The sequence below is a fragment of the Mchenga conophoros genome, linkage group LG11 (genome assembly GCF_057382185.1).
Source record: "Mchenga conophoros isolate Kocher_MC1m ecotype Shallow Benthic linkage group LG11, M_conophoros_male_GT1.1, whole genome shotgun sequence".
Lineage (NCBI taxonomy): Eukaryota > Metazoa > Chordata > Actinopteri > Cichliformes > Cichlidae > Mchenga > Mchenga conophoros.
In genome coordinates, this window is record NC_140536.1 from 8,207,293 (window position 1) to 8,228,281 (window position 20,989).

The 20,989-nt window shown below is 42.1% G+C and overlaps 1 protein-coding gene across 3 annotated transcripts in view; it reads left to right on the top strand.

Annotated features, from left to right (window-relative positions):
• The window catches only part of znf1035 (zinc finger protein 1035), a 29,988-nt gene extending 9,306 nt beyond the window's left edge, over positions 1-20,682 (top strand). Inside the window, exons 2-5 of one of the 3 annotated variants that reach the window (XM_085290709.1) lie at positions 4,168-4,221; positions 8,035-8,124; positions 10,106-10,163; positions 10,256-20,682. In XM_085290709.1, the coding sequence (XP_085146835.1) occupies positions 10,292-19,801 (9,510 nt within the window). In that variant the 5' untranslated portion in view covers positions 4,168-4,221; positions 8,035-8,124; positions 10,106-10,163; positions 10,256-10,291 and the 3' untranslated portion in view covers positions 19,802-20,682. Of the gene's footprint in view, positions 1-4,167; positions 4,222-8,034; positions 8,125-9,621; positions 10,164-10,255 lie in introns of those variants that run through there. The other 2 variants (XM_085290708.1, XM_085290710.1) reach the window with 2 other exon arrangements.
• The last annotated feature ends 307 nt before the right edge of the window (positions 20,683-20,989 follow it).

The window sequence follows — 20,989 nt, forward strand, 5'->3', positions numbered from 1 at the left end:
AACATGTGGGTTAGATTAGCATTATCAGACCTGCATCTGACGCTGCACCGGTCCGTCGTGGTGAAGAGGGAGCTGAGTGTAAAAGAGAAGCTCTCAATTTACTGGTCGATCTACGTCCCTACCCTCACCTATGGCCACGAGCTGTGGGTAGTGACCGAAAGAACGAGATCGCGGATACAAGCGGCAGAAATGAGCTTCCTCCGAAGGGTGGCTGGCCTCTCCCTTAGAGATAGGGTGAGAAGTTTGGCCATCCGGGAGGGGCTCAGAGTAGAGCAGCTGCTGCTCCACATCGAAAGGAGCCAGCTGAGGTGGTTCGGGCATCTGACAAGGATGCCCCCTGTGCGCCTCCTGGGTGAGGTGTTCCAGGCATGTCCCACCGGGAGGAGGCCCCGGGGCAGACCCAGGACACGCTGGAGAGATTATATCTCTCGGCTGGCCTGGGAATGCCTTGGTATTCCCCCGGATAAGCTGGAGGAGGTGGCTGGGGAGAGGGAGGTCTGGGCCTCTTTGCTTAGGCTGCTGCCCCCGCGACCCGGCCCCGGATAAAGCGGATGAAGATGGATGGATGGACCTGCATCTGTTACAGCAAGGGTTAGGGCTGTTCGATATAACGATATATCGGATGACGATATAAAAACATCTATCGTTTCATTTTACGCTATCGTTTGTTTCATGGTGTCACAAAATAAACTGTTTACGGCAATATTTTTTTCATCGTTTTGATGGTCACTGTAGTGGCTATATTCATTTCTTAAAGTTCTCTCTTTCTCTTATATTTAATATAACCACACTACGGATGGATAAGTGCCTGCTTTTATGCATTGTCGTTAGCAACAATGACGGTAAAACCATCGCGTGTCCGCTTGTTTATCTTCCACAGAAACCTTTCACAATAAAGCTCAAGCTCCTGTTGAGACTTTTCAAAATAAACTTAATAGTATAAGCGGAAGTTGGGGAGTGCCAGATCCTCTTCAATCTTAGGTTTCTGTAGTTGCACCTTAGCTACTCGAGGTCGTTTACCCTTCCAAATATAAGAGGAGATTATAGACTCTAGAGTTGTAAAGAAAGACTTGGGATGACGACTGGTAAAGATTGGGGGGGGTGGGGGGAAGAAAAACCCCCCCACCAATTTTGAATCCTGGCAACGAGGGAAGTCTGAACAAAGCCACAGACTGAGCAGCAGGTGTATTCTTGCCTCAGTGTCCACCTTTGTTGTAGTTGTTGAACAATCAGAGTAGGTACTAATGGGGCAAAAGGGGCTTTAGTTTAAGTAAGATGACACCTTAGTCTGGCACAGGTGATAGATTCCTGACAGATTAGAGCAGCAGCAAGCAAGCATTAAATAGCCTTTCAAAAGGTCACTGAACAACATATTGATTTTAATTTTTTCTAGACAGAACTTGTTGACTAAAGTTGAAACACGTGGTGAGTCTGTTTGGACTTTTAAAAGTACTAATTAAGTGCTGAGCCTCACAACAACAATACCAATTTTACACAGCATTTGGTCAGATGTGTAGCAGTGAGATAACAAATAGGACTAAGACTTTCCTCCCAAGGTCCCGTGGTACTTCCCACTTCCCACAGCACCACAAACGAACACTAAAACAGTCTGAATGTCTCCTTTTTAGAGGTAAAGTATGGAAAGAGGGTTTTGTTTTTTGTTTTTTTTTTTTGGATATTACAGAAAATTCCTACGGACCAGTTATTTTCAGACATACACCAGTATCAAGCATTTGACCTTACAGAGACTAGTGCAGCCAGCAGAGAAGTCATTTAGCTGTTATCCAAGGAAGCATTTTACAATGAATCTCAGGATTTAAGCCTATGACCTTGGAGATACAAGTGTACTGACAGGCAAGAGCTGCAGTGTGAGTGTGGCATTTCTACAGAGTCAGGTGGGATCAGTTTACAGTTTAGCAGAGGACCTTTGGAGTAGCATGGAGCAAAGTCTGACATTAAGAGTACAGATTGAAACAGTTGGATGTCTGGGATTTTATGTGCAGTTGAGTAAAGCAACCTCATCTCAGTGTCAGACTGATCCATGGGCTTCTTTTCAGCCTTTTAACGATTTTGCCTGCTCCTATTCCAGAATTTTTTTCCTTTGTCCCCTTTGGAACTGCTCCCTGTGTGCCTTCACAAGCAAAAGGCGTTTGTGTAATAGACAAGCAGAAGGAAAGAGGGTGCCATTTTGTAGCAAGTCTTGGACACAAAATGGTTGCTACTTGTTAACCCTTTAAATGCCAACCGCATCTTGTACAGCAGACAAGAAGGTGTATTGGTTTTGGAGTTTTAAACTGACCCAGTAAGCACTATACCTTAGCAGTGGTAGACTAGAAAAGAAGTGCTAAATTATAATCAGCACAAAAGATGATCTTTACAAAGCCAAGTGATTTATGTTTGAAATGAGTAAGAAGGGTAGCACGATCCTTTTTTCTTCAGGTGTTTTGTTAATGGGAACCTACATTTATTTTTGGCTTGTGTTACACACATGTTAAAACGGCGTGTGGTTGAGGTAGCTTGTAGCTTGAAGCAATGAAGCAAAGCAGCAAACTTCATGAAGGCCAACTGAACGTGGTCTCCTGGACATGGAAACAATGTATCTTTACCAATACAATATTTTTGGAGTTTCATTTTGCAATCCAGATCTGTGCCACTTGAAAAGATTCATTTGCTGCCCATGACTCACATCTCCGAGGCCTCAAGGTTTTACCATGATCTTTCTGACACATGGCTCTTCCAGAATAATAAGCCAATAGTATAAACTAGTAAAATAAAACGCCAATTTAAAAATTACTTCTAAGGAAAAGCACAAAAATTAACAAGGGAAATAATATGTATTATTGACTTGACATTAAAATACTGCTTCCTTAAGTAGAAGTAAAGGGTAAAATCCTGTAGCTGTAGGGTAAACTGGAACTGCACAAACCAGCACTATTGCCAGCTTGACAAGCATTGACTTGCATGGACTGTCACAGCTGGCTTGGTTTGCAAGAACATGCTGCTCTGTTAAAGCTTACAGTGCTTTGGCCTTGCAAATTAGATAGAAGATACAGTGATGTAAATAAATCTAATTCTGTTATTATTTCCCCTTTTGGGGGGGTTGGGAGGGTATTGAACCATAATTCCTATATTTAAAAAAAACAAACAAAAACAGAAGCATGGCATGGGTCTAAAGCTGCTCATCTGATTTTGATCAGTGAATACTGTCCTGATAAGGTGATGGTTTCAATGGTTAGTGTCACATCTTACTAAATATGATGTTCTTATACTGAAAAATACAGTTCCGATTTGAGTGAAAACTATGAAAAAGTAAGCGGTTCATTGGGATGGGCCTACATTGTAATTGAAAAGTCTTTGCATTGTGGGGTAGGCAGAGCAGGTCAGCCACTATTCAGAAGGTCGGTGGTTCGATCCCAGGCTACCTCCTAGCTGCATGCCAAATATCCTTGGGCAAGATACTAACCCCATGTTTGTCTACTGGTGGTGGTCAGAGGGCCCGGTGGCGCCAGTGTCCGGCAGCTGTGGCTACAATGTAGCTTGCCGTCACCAGTGTGTGATTAGATTTTTGTGTTTAAATAAAGCCGTTGCTTTTTAAAGATCCTGATTCTTATAAGCACAACATAATTTGTCAAGTGCCACACTCATAAGTAAAGACAGAAAGCAGCCATGTCCCCAGTGAGGAGCACTGAACCCTGGCAGTCACTGCTGTGACTGAGTGAGAGGGAAGTGCTCACGCTGAGAGCAATGGCTAGATCACAGCTACTTATCCAACAAAAACTAAACTAAAAATGCAGTAACAATGTGTGGGAGGAAAAACTAAGTACACTCAAGTTTTCTATACCACTTCGTCAGTCTCTTAAATTGTTGTGAAGGAATTTTGGTCTGTTCTTCTTTGTTTCTTCAGTTCACTGAGGTTTGCGGGCATTTGTTTGTTCACTGCTGTCTTAAGGTCTGGTCAAGGTCTGGACTTTAACTAGGCCAATGCAACACATGGATTGTTTTCTTTTTCAAACGTTGCGTTCTAGATTTGCTACTGTGTTTGGGATGATTCTTCTGTTGCATGATCTAATTTGTACACGGTGCCAAAGCTACTGTTAGTACTCAAAGTGATGATGATGACAATAATAATGATGTTAACATATTTTATTTATTTTTGTTCTTTTACAGAAAACTGAAAAAACATCTTGAAGATTTGGATGGCAGCAGACATTTTACCACCAGGTAAAGAAGAATTTTAGTGTTAAGCTTTTGAGTGTGTTCTTTCTTTTTGTTTTAAAATGGCACATCTATGTCTTGAGTTCAGGACTGGTGTATAGGTAAGTAAACAAAACCGAAGTACATCAGGTAACCTAAATTAGCTCAAGTGGAATACGTTCCACAAACTAGCCCAATAAAAAATCAAAAACCGTATGTGATGTTTTTGAATTTTAAGTATTTGCTTACAAGATAATCGTGTGCACCTCTGGATCTCTTCCAGCACAGATCCCCTATTGTTTGCTCAGTTGAAGGTCCATTCTGGCCACTTGCCCCTGCGTTATTAACAAAGATCCAACATTTTCCCAAAGAAAATAACTTCTGTTTTAAACTGACCTGAGTTTTGGATGTATCATCAAGACAGATGACAATAGATGGTTACTGGCTGTGACCCAGCAGTTTACAATTGAAGACTCATCATATTCCAAGCTAATAAGCAGCACATGAGTTGAGGAGTCCAGCCAGTCATATTTTTTTTCAACATTCAGTGGGATGTGCACTGGGAAGTTGTCCACCATTCACACAGGGATAGGGACAGAACAAGATTTCCATAGAGCAATCTACAAATAGCAGCAGCACTGAAAAGGGTCTGGATGTGTTTATCTGGAACAATAGTAGTCAAACTATTATTTAAAAAATGGATATTCACAAAGTCCCGTCGTTTGCCCTTGGCAATGTATGTTCGTCTTTCCAGGCCTACAGATTCTGCAGTTTCCTACTTCTAGAGTCCCATGGAGTGTGCATCCATACTCCTCCAACATGGGCTGAAGTAGTCAGTAGCCAGGCTACTTCTGGCTTGAAGTAGTCCATAGTCCAGTAATTTAGTCAGCTTTTTTTAGTTGTTACCAAGTACCCAGAGTTTAACCATTAAGGGGATTTTTACATTAAACATTTCAGACAAACACTTGGCAACATCTTTCTACAATTCATGAACTTCAGAACATTCCCATAGACCAGGGGTCGGCAACCTGCGGCTCTTTAGTCCTTATAGTGCGGCTCCACGTGGTTTGGGAAAATAAATTTGAAGTATTTAGCTAAAGTGTATTTTATTTATGTTAGGGTTTTTTTTATTATGTACTTCTAAATTGGAAGATTATTGTGACATTGAAATATAAAAATAAAATTATATTTTGATATTTTTTCATCGCTCAAAATAAGCGTCACACTCGCGGAAGCCGGTGTACCCGCTGAAACGCCGTGCATTTATAGAGACTTTCAACCCCAGGTAGGCCAGTTATGGATCTTCGGATCCACATTATGTCGGCAGCTGTTCTCCTCCGTGAACTATGTTAAAAACAAACACCGCTCACGCCTCACAGATGACAGCTTACAGTCCTGCGTGAAGATGAAAGTGACTTCGTACAGCCCCGATTTGCAGACGCTGTGTGCAGAGATTCAGGAGCAGAAGTCCCGTTGTAAACATACCACGGCAGACCTGACGATGTTTGCATGAACATGCTTTTCAGCATCTCTTTATTGACCACTTTTCACACACGGTTGCTGTACGCACACAGCCGGCTGTAGCTTTTCAGCTCACAGCCCGACATATACCAACAACAGCAGAGAGAGCACAGACGTTAAACGGCGAGCCACGATTGCGGGTGCCGCTCAGGTGCTGGGTGTCTTTCCTTTTGTTATATTTCTTTAAGAGTTCAAAATGTGTTAATTACATGAATAAAATGTAATTTTCTCTGTAGCACTTCATGGATTTCATAAGCAACACACTTTAGTTCACACAAAGCATAAAGGTAAAAAACAATATATACAGTGTTATCTTCATTTTAGATGTCAAAAAGTATTTGCAGCTCCCAGTGTTTTCTTTTGCGTGGAAACCGGCTCCAAATGGCTCTTTGGGTCTTAAAGGTTGCTGACCCCTGCGATAGACAATGGTGAAGAGATAAGATAAGATAAGATATACCTTTATTAGTCCCACAAGTGGGAAATTTCATGTTAAGGCTGCTGACCTATTGCACGCAATGGCGGTGTAATCTTACCCTCCGACCATACACACATTACACAAAAACATCACATGAGGAAGATAGGTCAGAGAGGTATAACAATGGAAAATGCACCACATGAGGAAAGATAAGGAGAAAAAAATAACTCCCCCCAGACTGAGCTCCAATAGGGAGATCCGTTTGAGAACAGAAAAAAAACACCTCTACACATAGCACATGAAAAAACTCTTAATACACCAAAGAACCACATGACAAGCAACAGGGGTGGGTAAAGGGTGAGAGACGGCCAATGTAGACAGTACATCTGGGCCTGGAGCCTATGTGCTGGTCCTCGATCCACCGTCAGCATCGGAAGGGAATAAGCGTCGAAGGTGTTTGGAGGGGGAGGGGGGATGAGTGTACATCTGCATGTGTATAAATGTCTGTGTTTGTGTGTGTATGTGTCCAGAGTTCAGCTGAGACAGTGTCCTTCGCCCTGCCAGGCTAAGTAAACAGTCTTCCAGCCAACCCAGGTGGCCTTGAATAGAATGGGAAGAACAGTCTAAACACAGTCATTATCAGGGTGTTTTTGTTCAGCTTCAGCCTTGAGACCGCAGCTGGCGCCGAAGGGGTATCCGCATGAAGTGATGGTGGTTTTTACTTTAGTGCGAACAACTCATATGATTTTCAAAGCTCTTCTAACAGTCTGACACTGGTCTCTCAATCTCCCGTTGGAGAGCCGCGAGCTTCTCCAAGATCTTATCCGTGCTGCACTCAATGAGCCCATTTTGAGAAACTCATGCGTCGTCCCATCGTTTCAATCCCAGCGGGCAGCCTTGTGGGGGTTTGAACAGCTGGTTCCGCTTTCTTAATTCTTCGATAAGTCAGGGCCAAGCCAGCTCCGATCAGCAAGAACCCTGTTATCATGGTTCCTAATAGGTCGATATCTTCTGCACTCAGGCTCACCTGAGCCCAGACTTCTTGTTAAGAAAAGGGTGTCAATTGCATTCAGGGACCAGTTGATCAAACCCATAATTCCTCTTTTAGGTTTTAGAGAACAGACTGTGAGAGTGTTCCAGGGAAAAGTAATACAAAAAACACGAGACTAGACAAGGACATGAGGCTAAGCAGGGAGGAGAGGCCTTCGTCACCATCTGGCCTTCGTCAAGAGCAAGAGCAGAAAAAAAGTTCCTCCTTCAACTAAACGTTTGGTACAAATGTCTGGAATGTGATTGGACATATGATAGAGTCTGACGGGTGTTATACTGTACGTATGAGTGCTTTAAATTGCACAAGTTTAAAGCATGTTTTTATTGTTTGTTTTTGTGTTTTTAAACAAAACAAAACAATGTTTAAAAACATTTGTTTTCTTGGATATCCCTTCTCCATGCATCTAACTTATCCGCTGCTGAGTCTGAGGACGAAAGCGTCAATAAGTTATAATGCATAGAGAGAAAGCCTTTCCCTTTTATATTCCCAACGCATACCACCTCTATTTTTGTTAACGTGGAAGCTGATGTTAGTTGGGCAGTCATGTAATACCATCTGAGACTGGGGAGTTGGAGTCGTCCTATTTCATAGGTCAAGTAAAGTAGCTTTAGACAGAGCCTTGCCCTCCTATTACTTCAAATAAATTGGTTAAATAGTTTGTTTAAACTGTCAGAGAATAGAGTTGGCAGCAGAGGTGTTTGGAAATAATATAAAAAAAACTTTGTCATTTTTTAGTATATCTAGTATATCTATCTACCTATATAGGCAGATTTGACCATCGATTTAGTGCTTCTGTGACTTCTTTTACAAGTTGGTCATAATTTATTGAGGTCAGTACCTTGGGATCCCACAGGCAAATGAAACCACGAAGAGGCCGCTAGCAAAGCTGCAACCACGAAGTACCTGCAGAGGGTCAGGCAAGTCCTGAGGAGTAAGCTGAATGGTAAGAACAGATCCGGGCTAACGCCTACACCCTGCCTGTGATCAGTTACATTGCTGGAATAATAAGATGGCCAAAGGAGGAAATAGAAGCCACTGACATCAAGCTGGAGGGTTTCACACAAAGTCCAGCACCCTTAGGCTGTATGCTAAGCGTAAGGAAGGAGGCCGGGGACTGGTGAGTGTCAGTACCACAGTCCAGTGTTAGACAACAAACGCCCACGAATACATCAGGAAGATGCCCCCAACCCACCGCATGCTCAAGACTAAGAGGAGGAACCATCGTGGAAGGATAGGCCCCTGCACGGTATGTGCTACCAGCAGATAGAGGAAGTGGCTGACATCCAGAAGTCCTACCAGTGGGTGGACAAAGCTGGACTGAAAGATTATGTGAATTACCCTCAGAAGATCTACTAGATGATGTGAATGCAGCACTATTGGACAGTACCTATGGTACCAAAGTACGGTATCATTACCGAGACTAACCAGCTAACACTACGGCAGCAGTGATCAGTGAGATGCTTGGCTACAAGTTGAAAAGCCACACGAGCAGTACCCTAGGAGACTAGAGGCCAAAGTCAAGGTAGCACGAAAGGAGGTTAGCTAACTATCAGGGCTGCAGAAAGGTGCAATGAAGAATGTGGTACATCAGAGAGATAGAAGGCAGGAGAATAAACCAGCTGTTCCCCAGAACCAGACAAGATGAATTGGAGGAGATTGATGTGAAATTGATTAGAGAGAAGTCTATAGAACTGTGAGAAGTGGTGAAATTATGGACAGTGGAACACAAACCTGAAACAGAAACTGTAAAAGTTGGACCTTTTGCTTTCAGTAAAGCATCAGTTATAATTTGAAGGCAGATGTTCTCTGTTCCTGGTTTGCATCCCAATTCTTCAGTTTTGGCTACTGCTCAGCAAGTCATTGGCACCGCAGGCCATGCCACATACCCCGATTGGCCGACTGAGGCCAGGGAGCCACCTGGCCAAACCTAAGCCCACCCCGCGTGACTGAGAGAGGGAATCGGCCTGGACCGTCGGCACCCCCAGCCACAGGTGCAGCAACAGGGCAATGACAGCTCGGGCAGCCGCCCACTTCTCCAGCAGCAACAGCGAAGCTGGAATCAAATTAGTAGGTCGATGATCTGTGCCTGCTACTGTGCCAAACATATTGTTTGGAGTTCTGTGCAAAGAGTGGAGTTTTATTTCTTATTAAACCAAAGACTTTTTTCTTTAAAATGCCGTATGGGTCTCATAGTTGCTCAGATCTAGCTGCTCTACCATAAAAGTCTGTAAGGCAGGGGTGGGCAACTCCAGGCCTCAAGGGCCAGTGTCCTGTAGGTTTTAGATGATCCAACACAGCTGATTCAAATGGCTAAATGACCTCCTCAACATGTCCTGAAGTTCTTCAGAGGCTTGGTAACAAACTAATTATGTGATTCAGGGGTGTTGACCCAGGGTGATATCTAAAACCTGCAGGACACCGACCCTCAAGGCCTGGAGTTGGCCACCTCTGCTGTAAGTGCTGCCTATTTGGTCATCTATTATGACACCTGAAGCTCCATTACAATACTGGGATTTGGGCACCCCCCTGACCAAGAATCAACTGACTTAGATATTAGGTATGGCCAGAAAGCCTACTGAAGAGGTTCTCAACTTGGTGGCTTCCATGGTGTCAGTTTCATTAGCCTTGTAAATGCGGACTCATCAAGTTGTAGACACAGGCCTTTCTCAGATATTATTTGGAGTGCCATAGCGGATGTGAATACTTCCAAAATAAGAGATTGTAGTTGCAGAGAAAACAGTTATAAAATATTTTTTCATATAATTTTTGACTGTAGAGTGGTGGCAATACCAATTTGATCATTGAAACTTTAATTTATACTAACAACAGCAGTGTGAAAGAGGTGTGATGTGTTTTTTGTGATGTTTTCTGTAGCTTGTAAAATGTTCAGAGCAATAAAAATATTCATTTTAATTTTTACACAGGTTTCCAATCAGATGTAATTCACATTTCTCTGGACAGTCCATAGATGTTTAAAATAAGGTGAGATTTTTTTATTTTATTTTTTTATTTTTCTGTGGATGGTTTTGGTTTTAATTTGTATTTATTCATTCTTTGTTTATCTGTGTTTTCAGGCTACAGTAAGCCTTAGTTACTACTCCGTATTGAGGATGGCGCATGGGTGGGATTCATATTTCCATAATCCCCCACCTCTACCATCAGATCCAGGGACTTTGAGAAGGACATCTGAGTCAGATGGGTGCCTTTCCCATCATATTGAGGACTTCACTGGACATCATGGCTTTGCCAGCGCTGGTGCTTCACATGAAGCCCCTGTCTTTAACTCGGACTTTAACACAAACTATTGCTCAGACCCCAGTGTTGTGAATTCCAGGTCAGATTATGTTTATCAAAGATACTGTGGTGAAACACAATGGCAAGCTGATGGAGAACAAATGGGAAAGGATTACTTGCAACGATGTGAAAATGGTAATATCCCGGATTTTGCTGCAGACGGATTGCAAACATCTGACTCTTTTCCATCATCTTTTGGAACAGACTTTCAAGGACTTAAGGAAGATTATGAAATGCCAAGTACATCATTTCTTGAGAACTACTCAGATGTCAGTAGCTGCTCTGATGCAGACGCTGGTGAAACAAGACCACCTTGTAAATTCATGGCAAGTAAGTCCTATTCAAATCCTAAAACTGATGGTTCCGAAAAACAAGGCTCATCATCATGGTTTTTTACTCATACGGATAATATGACTTTTCCGACTGAGAGTTTGTGTTCAGATATGTCGGAGACTGATGTACTTTTATCGTCAAATTTGAAGGCACGACAAAACATAGTTCAGTCTCCAGAGGACAGTTTGGAAAAATTAGAGAAAACAGTTACATCATACACAGGACATCATCAGTCCTCTACTACCTCCTACATGAAGACAACTACCAAGAGCAAAACTGAGCTTGAAATAAGTGAATACGGTGGTTTCCAAGATGAAAAACAAAGGAAAGATGTGGAGGGAGATCTTGCACATACTCATTCAGACCTCTTGATAAGTGGTCATGAAAACTTTGGTCATGGAATAGATGAGTATCCAGATGACAGTGAGGAAAAGCAAATTACTTCAGCTTCTCCAAATATCATAAGTACGTTAAAATATGATCAAGTTCCCATAAATGAAAATGGCTCACAAAAGGACATGAAAGAACTGTTGAACCAAGAAAAGGCAGGACTTAATCATCCAAACTCAGCAGATGGTCAAAATGGAAATATGGGTCAAGATGTGCAAAACAATGATGAGGTCTTTGAAGGGGAAACGAGAGAATCAGATTTACTTGAAAACAAGATTTCAGATGAACATAAATCCCAAATTCCCAAATCCAACAGAGGTCAACTTGAAAATAAGGATTCTGACTGCCAGAAGAAAGAAATTCAGACAGATGCCATTAAATCCTCCAAGGCATCCAATTCTAATGCTTCTACACAACAACTGTGGAAATGCACAAGGACCAGTCATGATGTTAAATCTAACTTATTATCTACACAAAAGTCTGATGAAAGTGTGGCTGGTGAAGTTTTTAGAAACCTTGATGAGCACAGTGAAGATCTGTTGAGCGATGTCAGTATTTCAGGGCTTTCAGAACCAAGTTTGATGCTTAAAAGCTGCAGCAACAACATACATCTCAATGTAGATGAAGTACAAGCAATTGCAGGAGAAAAGTCAAACGTTGAGATTTCTCCTGATCCAGAATGTAGTGGCCGAACTGACACTAAAGACTATTTATGTATGGACACTAAAGATGAGAACAAGCAAGGTGCAGGCATTCATGTAGGATCCTGTTTAAAGTTGAACAGCTTGAGCCAAGGTGCAAATGCCCATGTAGACACAGAACTTTCAAGTGCAGCAGAGAAGACAAATATGACTTTTTCTTCAGATTCAAATTGCAGTCATCTCTCTGCCAGTAATGAAGGTCTTTCTACAAATACTAATGACTTGAACAAAGACAGTGTTGCCACTCATCCAGATTCCTCCTTGCAACTGCAGACGCCTGGTACGGATACACATCCCTCTCTAGAAATGGAAGACACTAGTCAATCGGAAAAGAAAAACCCAACCTCTCTTCCAGATCAAGATCATAGTGATCTCAATATCACCAGAGACAGTCTTTCTATTGACATCACTGACAAGGACAGGCAAGGTGTTGATCATCATTCAGAATCCTGTTTGGAGCCAGAGAGCTTAAACACAGATACACATTCTTGTCAAGAAAGGACATTTAAAACTTCGCTAGAAACAACCTCGGTCTCCTCTCCAGATCAAGACTGTAGTGGATCCAGTGTCACTGTTGATACTAGCAACAAGAATCTCAGCCATTCAGAATCTCCTTTTAAACAAAAGAGCTTAAACACAGATGTGCAAACCTCTGTAGAAATGGAATTCAAAAGTCAGTCTGAGAAGAAAAACCCTACCTCCCCTCTAGATCAAGACTGTAGCAGCCCTAGTGCAACCTGTAAAAGTCCCTTTGTTGATGCTGTTGACAAGAACAAGGGAAGCGTTGCTGCTAATCCAGAATCCTCCCTTCAGTTAGAGTACTTAAACACAGACACACATCCTCTTCTAGAAGGAAGCAAGGAAAGTCCAACCTCCCCTCCAGATGTAGATTGTAATTGTCCCAACATCACCAGTGACAGTCTTTCTGTTAATAATACTGACAAGAACAAGCAAACTGTTCCTAGTATTTCACAATCCTGTTTAAGCACAGACACGTGTCCCTCTAAAAAAATGGAAATCAAAACCTCTTCTCCAGATCAAAATTGTGGCAACACCACTGTAACCGATGACGGTATTTCCATCGACACTAGTGACGATAACAAGCAAAGTGTTGCTGCTAATCCAGACTCTTCCCCACTGAAAGAAAGCTCCAACACAGACACACATGGCTGTGTAGAAAATGAATGTATAAGTCCCGCTGATAAGGCAAGAGCAACCTCTTCCACAGATTATGAATCTAATAGCCATGTGGTGACAAGTGACTGCAACAGGCAAAGTCCTAATAGTTTTGAATCCTGCTTGCAATCAAAACCCTCAAGTTCCAACACAAATTTTTCAGACTGGGCAAGTTCAGAAGTGAACGCAAAGACAACCTGTTCTCTTGATCAGCAGCAATCACTACGTGAAAGTCCAGTTGGCCAAGAACCTCTGGGTCTTGGGGAGGATTGGTCTGAAAATGCTAGAGACTCATTTGAAGACATGGACATCTCTACAGAGGAACAGCCAGACATGCTGTATGGTGAACCTCTGTCCAGAGATGACTCCTCATGTGACACTAATGAATCACAGTATAAAGAAGCATTTGTTAATGAAACTGATGGGAAGAACATGGACCATTCAGGAGGACAAGCTCCGCAACTAAAATCCGCAGCTGAAATGAGGAAAATGCTGCAACCTGTTGTAATATTGAAGAGTTTGGAGTCAGAAAACGGAACAAGTGACTCGTATTACTGTGCAGATTGCAAACACACAACTTGTAGCACAGATCAATCAATTGAACACTACCATTGTTGCCATACAGTGAACAATTTTGACTTTTGCAAAAGTTGCAGTCTCTATTTGGTGAAAAATGAACAAGCTCGAAAACATTTGTGTGGTGACGTTAAAGACGGGTCTCAGCGTCCTTCAGATCCTAGCCCACAGAAAAAGGGAAATCGCCAAGGCAACCATAGGTGCAATAGGTGCAGACTGACATTTTCAAAAGTAATGCATTATATCAAGCACATGCGGACTCACACTGGGAAAACACCATTTAGGTGTAATGACTGTGGCTCTTATTTTGCACAAGGCGGGAGCCTGAAAAGACACAAGCGTGTACCTGGTAGATGCAAGCAGTCCAACCTCCCAGCTAAAAATCCTGATGTGGCTGTGAGACAAACTGACACACCAAAACAAAAGGATGGGGTGCAAAGTAACATAGATATGCCAAAATGTTTTGTTAAGCTTTTCGACATCTCCCAGACAAATCTGTGTGGATTATGTGGTAAAACCTTCCCTACTGCAGAAAAGGTTAAAAAGCATCTCTATAAAGTACACCATGGAAAGGGTACAGTAGTGTCGTTAAACCAGAGTCCCACAGCAGTCAGTGAGAGTGATGAAAAGCAGGAGAAAACTCAAGAAGTGGAGAATGACATAATAGGAAAATATAAATGTCCTCTATGCCCACGGCTTTTTAAGTACTCTTACAATCGAGCGCGACATTTGCGTGACTGTGTTCGAGATGCGATATATGGTGGCAAGGAAAAAATTGCTGGTAAATATCGATGTCCTTTGTGCCACACTATGTTCACTATGACATCCAATCGATATAGGCATATTAAAACAAGCTGCCTCAGAGAATTTCTTAATCAACTAGCAAAAGAGAAAGCAAAAGAAAGGACAACGGTTGAGAAAGAAACAGTGGAAAGAAAGCGAAAAACACAAACGGTTGAAAAAGAGCAGAAAATGCAAACGAGGGAAAAGGAGAAGAGAAAACAACCACCATCAGCTTTGACAACCTCCACGTCTGTGCCACGATACAAATGCAACCTCTGTCCTGCAGTTTTTTGTTACGCTTCTGGAAAGTACAGACATATGAAGAAACACGAGTTGTTTAAACTCACTGGGAAAATTATCAGGTACCGGAATTCCATTTTCTCCACCAAGAGTAATCCTGAAACTTTAAATGGTACACAGAATGAAGATGGAAAGGAAAACTTGAACTCAGCTGAAGCAAAGAGCAATCTCAGTTGTCGCTTCTGTGGTAAATATTTCAGCTCTTCACAGTCACTGAAGAAGCATGAACGCAATCACCGCGGTGAGAGACCATACCGCTGTCTGGAATGTGGAAAGGGATTCAAGAAGCGATCCCATCTGATTGCTCACAAAATTATTCACCAGAGGAGGATACAGTGCACTGTCTGCAAAAAGATTCTACCGACTATTGGAGAACTGATCCAGCACAGAAGTTCACATCTAAGGAGGGGAACGCTTCAATGTCCAGACTGTACTATGCAGTTTCAGCATCCCGCACATCTCCTCAGACATCTAAAAACCCACAAAAAAAGAGAAAACAGGGCACTTAGACTTGAAGAGGGAACAGAATCAAATCTTCAGCAAACCTTGGAATCTGTGGAAGAAGAGGATGAACCAAAGCAAATGCAGTGTTCCTTATGTAAAGAAGTATTTGATGATGCCCAAGTTCTAAGAAAACATTGTCTCACCCATATATCAGGGTCTTCTTCAAACCAGTGTCCATTTTGCAAACGAAATTTTAACAATCGCCGTTATTTATTGCGCCATATGATCAAACACACTGGGGACAAACCCTTCTCTTGCGCCAATTGTGGAAAACAGTTTTACCGTAACATATGCCTTAAAATTCACAGTCAGAAGTGTTCCCCTCCTGAAACCCGAACTCTCGAGTCTGAAACAAAGACAAAAACACTATATCCGTGTCCCTATTGTCCACGGAAATTTTCTAAGAAAGACCGTTGGAAAAATCATCAGCATGCCCACAAGATAAATTCTGTGCATCCATGCTCAAGATGTGGGCAGTACTATGGACCTAATAAAATGAAACAACATCAGAGGAACTGTGAAGAGACAACAGAGCTGAGCACTGGCTTATCTCATGACACCAACTATAATAAAAGCAGTCTACCAACAAACCAGGATACTCCTAAAATGTCTACACAGCCCAATGCAACCACTCTGCTTCAGTTTAAATGCCCCTACTGTACCCGGAGGTTCAGGTTCAGGTCATTATTCTTGAGACATCTGGTCTCACATACTGGTGAGCAACCATATGCCTGTATGCACTGTGGTCAGAGATACAGATCAAAGACATTATGTTTGCAGCATGAAGCTTTCTGTGACGGTGTTAACAAAGATGCGCTATCAAAACTCAAAAGCACTGCTGCAACGAAACCTCCCAACATTCCTTCTGCCATAGAGGCAGAACCAAAGCCCAATGCACATGGTGAAACGGAGTACAAGTGCAAATTCTGCACCAAGACTTTCATGAAACCAAGGTACCTGAGACGTCACATTCTGACACACAATGAAGTAAAACCATATCGCTGTAAGGCCTGTGATAGCTGCTTTTCAAGGTACGATCATCTGAAAGTACATCAGACTCGCTGCAAAGGTAAAAAAACAAGGTTGGAGGTCCGTATTCCCAAAATCAGTTTAGAAGATGTTGGCAAAGGTTGGCAAAATAAGTTTGGCATTGAGAGTGCTAAAGAGCAGGAGATGTTTGAGTGTAAGGTCTGTTCAAGAAGCTACACAACTCAGTCTAAACTTTCCCGACATTTCACCATGTTCCATGCCACAAAGTTATTCAAGTGCACACGCTGCGGCTCCTCATTCGCTCATGAAAAATCTCTGAAAAAGCACAAAAAGATGAGAAGGTGCAGAAAGGTCTTGAGGGAAACAGCAGCTGCTTTACTGCAGGGAACCTGTCCTCCAGCAGAAAACATGCCAGGATCTCTTGATGGGATCAGAAGCCAAATGCTGAAGAGGATCCAGCCTTGCTTTAACACGAAGTACAAGTATGTTTGTAGCTATTGCCCCCGTGTTTTTGGAAACAGCTGGCAGTTAGGTGTTCACAACCGCCTGCACACAGGAGAGAAGCCATATTCATGTGATTATTGTGGTGAGAGATTTATAAGGAAGGATTATGTCCAGCGTCATTTTCCAAAGTGCCCCAAGAAACACCAGACAAGTACAGTTCTCTGTGACCTATGTGGTGGCTTTTTCCCTGCAAGCAAGCTTGAAAATCACAAGAAAGGTTGTGGTTTAACAACAAGCTCATCACCAGTTTTCCAAAGCCAGCAGTCAGCCACTCATGACCCACCAAAAGGCTTTTCTTGTGCATACTGCAGCTCCCGATTTCTGCTTTTTTCACAGCTCCAAGAGCATTTTTTGAGCACGCACAAGCTGGAAACAATGACTCATCCAGTGTCAACTGCCCCCCTACAGCAGCTTCTGTCAGGCATCAAAGAAGAGCCTGTGGATGAGAGTTGTGATGAAAGACTTAGTGACAATTTAACACAAAGTCTTAATACCGCTATTAATATGGAGCCCTCCAAGCAGTTTTTTTGCCAACAATGTAATATGTTCTTTGCAAACAAAGCGGGACTAACTGGTCATCTCCGTACACATGCAGTGGGCCATCCTTTTAACTGCAAGTCCTGCAATAAGGGCTTCTGGAATAAAAGTCTCCTCCGAAACCACTACAGGAAGTGTAGAAATGGACGTATTCCAAACCAGCAGTTGGAGACACCTTTAAAAGCAAATTTTGATTTTGCTCTTAATCACTCTGCTCTTGCGTTTGGAGGCGGCTCTACAATGACTAGCACTGGGCTTTTCTGCAACGATGATTTAATGGACGAATCAACAAAAAATTCAGAAGGAAATGAGGTGCAAAGCAGCTCAAGTAAAGAGAAGAAAGCCGTGCAGTATCAATGTTCAGAATGTGAAATGAGCTTCACAGATGGCTTAGTGCTCATCAGTCACCTTGAAGACCATGGAAGACAGGAACAAGAGAAAAAGCGCAATACATGTCCTAAGTGTGGGCGGGTGTGCACTAGTCAAGGAAATCTGGAAAAACACATGAGGATGCACACAGGCGATCAGAAATTCCCTTGCTTCGACTGCTCCAAGCTGTTCTATACCAGGTCTGATCTTGAAGCCCACAGAACGTGTCACGATCTAAGCAGGCCATATGCTTGCAAACTGTGTAATCAGCGGTTTTGGACAAGACCATCTTTATGCAGCCATTATAGGGAGGATCATGAAGATGATGTATTTAGTTGTCGATTCTGCAGCAAATCGTATGCAGTAAAAAAATCACTAGCAAGACACTACAGAAACTGGCATCCAAAACAGTATAAGGATATCAAGGCTGCTGTGAGGGAAAAGAGCAGCAGCGAACAGCACTCAAGCAGCCAAGTGAGCACAGCTGGTGACAGCGAGGAGGATGAAAATAACGGCAGCGAAGACAGTGACTCAGACTCCGCACCATACTTCCCGTGCCACGTGTGCGGAAAGACCTTCCCAACGTCAGAAAGCCTTGAGGATCACCAGCTCTGTCACCTGGGTGAAAAGCCGCATGAATGTGAACAATGCGGTAAATGCTTTTTCCAGGCATCTCAGCTGCAGCAGCATCATCGAATGCACAAGTCTGAATTTCAGTGTCAAACATGTGGCAGAGGGTTCATGTCTCTCTTTGCCCTGCGTAACCACAAGCACAGTCATGGTAAAAGTCGCTCACATCGTTGTTCCAAGTGTCACCTATTTTTCAATGGACCTTTGCAGCTAGCAGAGCATATGTCGACCCACCGTGAAGAGAATTTTCCATGTGATATTTGCAATCGTGTGTTTCTGTCAAAGAGTAGCAGAGCTGAACACTGGAAAACCCATTCCACATCAAGTGACCATCCTTCACCTTCAGTGTCAAGGGGAGAACGTGAACAACCTGCCTCACGCTCTGAAAGCTCATTTGTATTCACCTCAGAGCTTAAATACCGCTGTGGTGTTTGTAGCGAGCGCTTCAGAGATCCAGAGGAGCTCTCAGAGCATGGCTGCATGGAAGCTAAAGAGCGACCATACTCTTGCACCGAATGCAATAAACATTTTCTTCATGCATCTCATCTGAAAAAGCACAGGAATACCCATCAACAGTTACAGTCCAATCGTATATATTCTTGTAATCAATGCAACAGTAGCTTTGCTTCCTCTCAGCTCTTCTTGACCCATCTTAAGAGCCATATTGGCACTGTAGCAGAAATTAAACAAGAACTTGATGATGAAGATGGTGAACCATCACATGTTTTTAAGTGTCCAGTTTGCAGCCAGTGTTTTCCATGTGCCATGGATCTGTTTCATCATTTCCCAACGCATCCTGATGGTACAATTGAAAAAATTAAATTTGCCTCTGGAAGCAAGCTTAAGGAACACGAGCAGTATAAGCTGACCTCAGCTGCTGAATATGAATGCACAGAGTGTGAGCAGGGCTTTTTGGGAGAAGCTGCTTTCCGCCAGCATAAGTGTTCCGGGCAACAGCAGGCAACAAAAACAGAATGCTCAAATCCATCCTCTAAAAAATCCAGCCCATCATATTTTCAAGCAGCAGAGGAGGAGGAGGAGGAGGAGGAAGAGGTCGATGTTACAGGAGACGACTTGTACAACTGCCTTGTCTGCTCAATGCGGTTCACCTCTAAAAATGTCCTTTTGGAGCATCAAAATAAAGAACATCCAAATGAGAAGCCATTCACATGTGAGCTTTGTGGAAAAACATTTGCCAGGAAGCGATACCTGAAAGAGCACGAGCGCAGGCATCGTCAGAAAGCCCAAAACGAAACTCAGGCTGAGAATAAGTTCAAATGTTCCCAGTGCGAATGCAAATTCACTACAGCCCAAGAGCTGTCTCTGCATATGAGAAAGCACGCTGAAAAAGACGTTGGAGAGTACCGATGTGACATGTGCTACAAGTCATTTAGCCAGTGGTCTCTTCTTAAACAGCACCAAGAAAGTCATGTTGGTGAGGTTGTGTATGAATGCACAGAATGTGACAAAGCCTTTGCTTTTCCTCACCTGCTGGAGGAACATCAACAAACTCATGCGGGGTCCACTGAGTAATGGTTCCTAAATACCACATACTTTAGTTACAGGTATTCAAGGGAAGTTAAGGTGTCTTCAAACCCTCTTCATGCCTTACATCTAACAGTAAATCTCCACTTGTAACTGATAATTAGAATTACTCCTTATTTGTTTCCTCTTGTGCGTACTTGGAAAGCACTTGGAGAGATATGAGACTAAGATTTTCTGTGATGGATCTTCTCCTGGGTTTTTATTCCCCTTGTATATACTTTTAGTTCTGATGTTGGGATTTGTATACAATAAATAAGTAACATAGTTTCTTGACAGTATTTGTAAAATTGTCAAAAGAAGTTTAATATTCTGTTTAAACAGAAAAGGCATGACAGAATAATGTCTTGGATTAAGACTTAGATTTCTGATCTTATATTTTTGTTTGTTTGTTCGGCATATATTTTGAAATAGTTTTAAACAGTTTTTTTTTTTTGGTTTTTGTCGGTATGTAAAGTAGACTTTACACTGGTCATTTTAATCCATTGATATTTTGTATGGTATGACCGTTCATGTAAAAAGTATATATGTCTATATATATATAATTTGTAGATTTTAGTTTCTTTTCCTTTGATTGTCAAAGGGTGCTTTTTGATAAAGAAAAATATCTTGTACACTCAAAAGATATTCTGATTGAATTTTCTTTCCACAAACTGATGTTACTTTTGAGAAATTTGAGTTCATGCATTTAAGTAAAGTCAGTGAGGAAAGCTATCTGTGTCTTTGTGTATTTGTTTGCTCTGGGGAAAAACTAACAGAATAGAAGCTGTGAAATTTTTTTAGCTTGTCAGGAAAATGATTAATTTAACAGGAACAGCTGATTGGAGGAATTCACCAACCAAAATTAAAATGATAAAGTTTTTCCAAAATTCGTACATGTTCTTACTTCTTTTTTTTTCTTTTTGCTGAAGACCATTATCAATTTGAGAACTCAAGATGATGACCGTTTTCACACAGTCGACAAAAAAATACATGGGGGGGTTGTCTGTTTTTTCAGATAAAATAAAATGGACTTGCATTTTTCTGGTGTCAAATACTTGTTCAACCATGCTGAAGTCAGCTTTAGAAGACTTAAATAGTTAAATTTTATTAAAGTAATTTGCAATGCAAACTGATTTTTTTGGTTGTAGTAGAAGTAGTAATACCTTTATTCTTCAATCACATCAGGATGGACCCTGT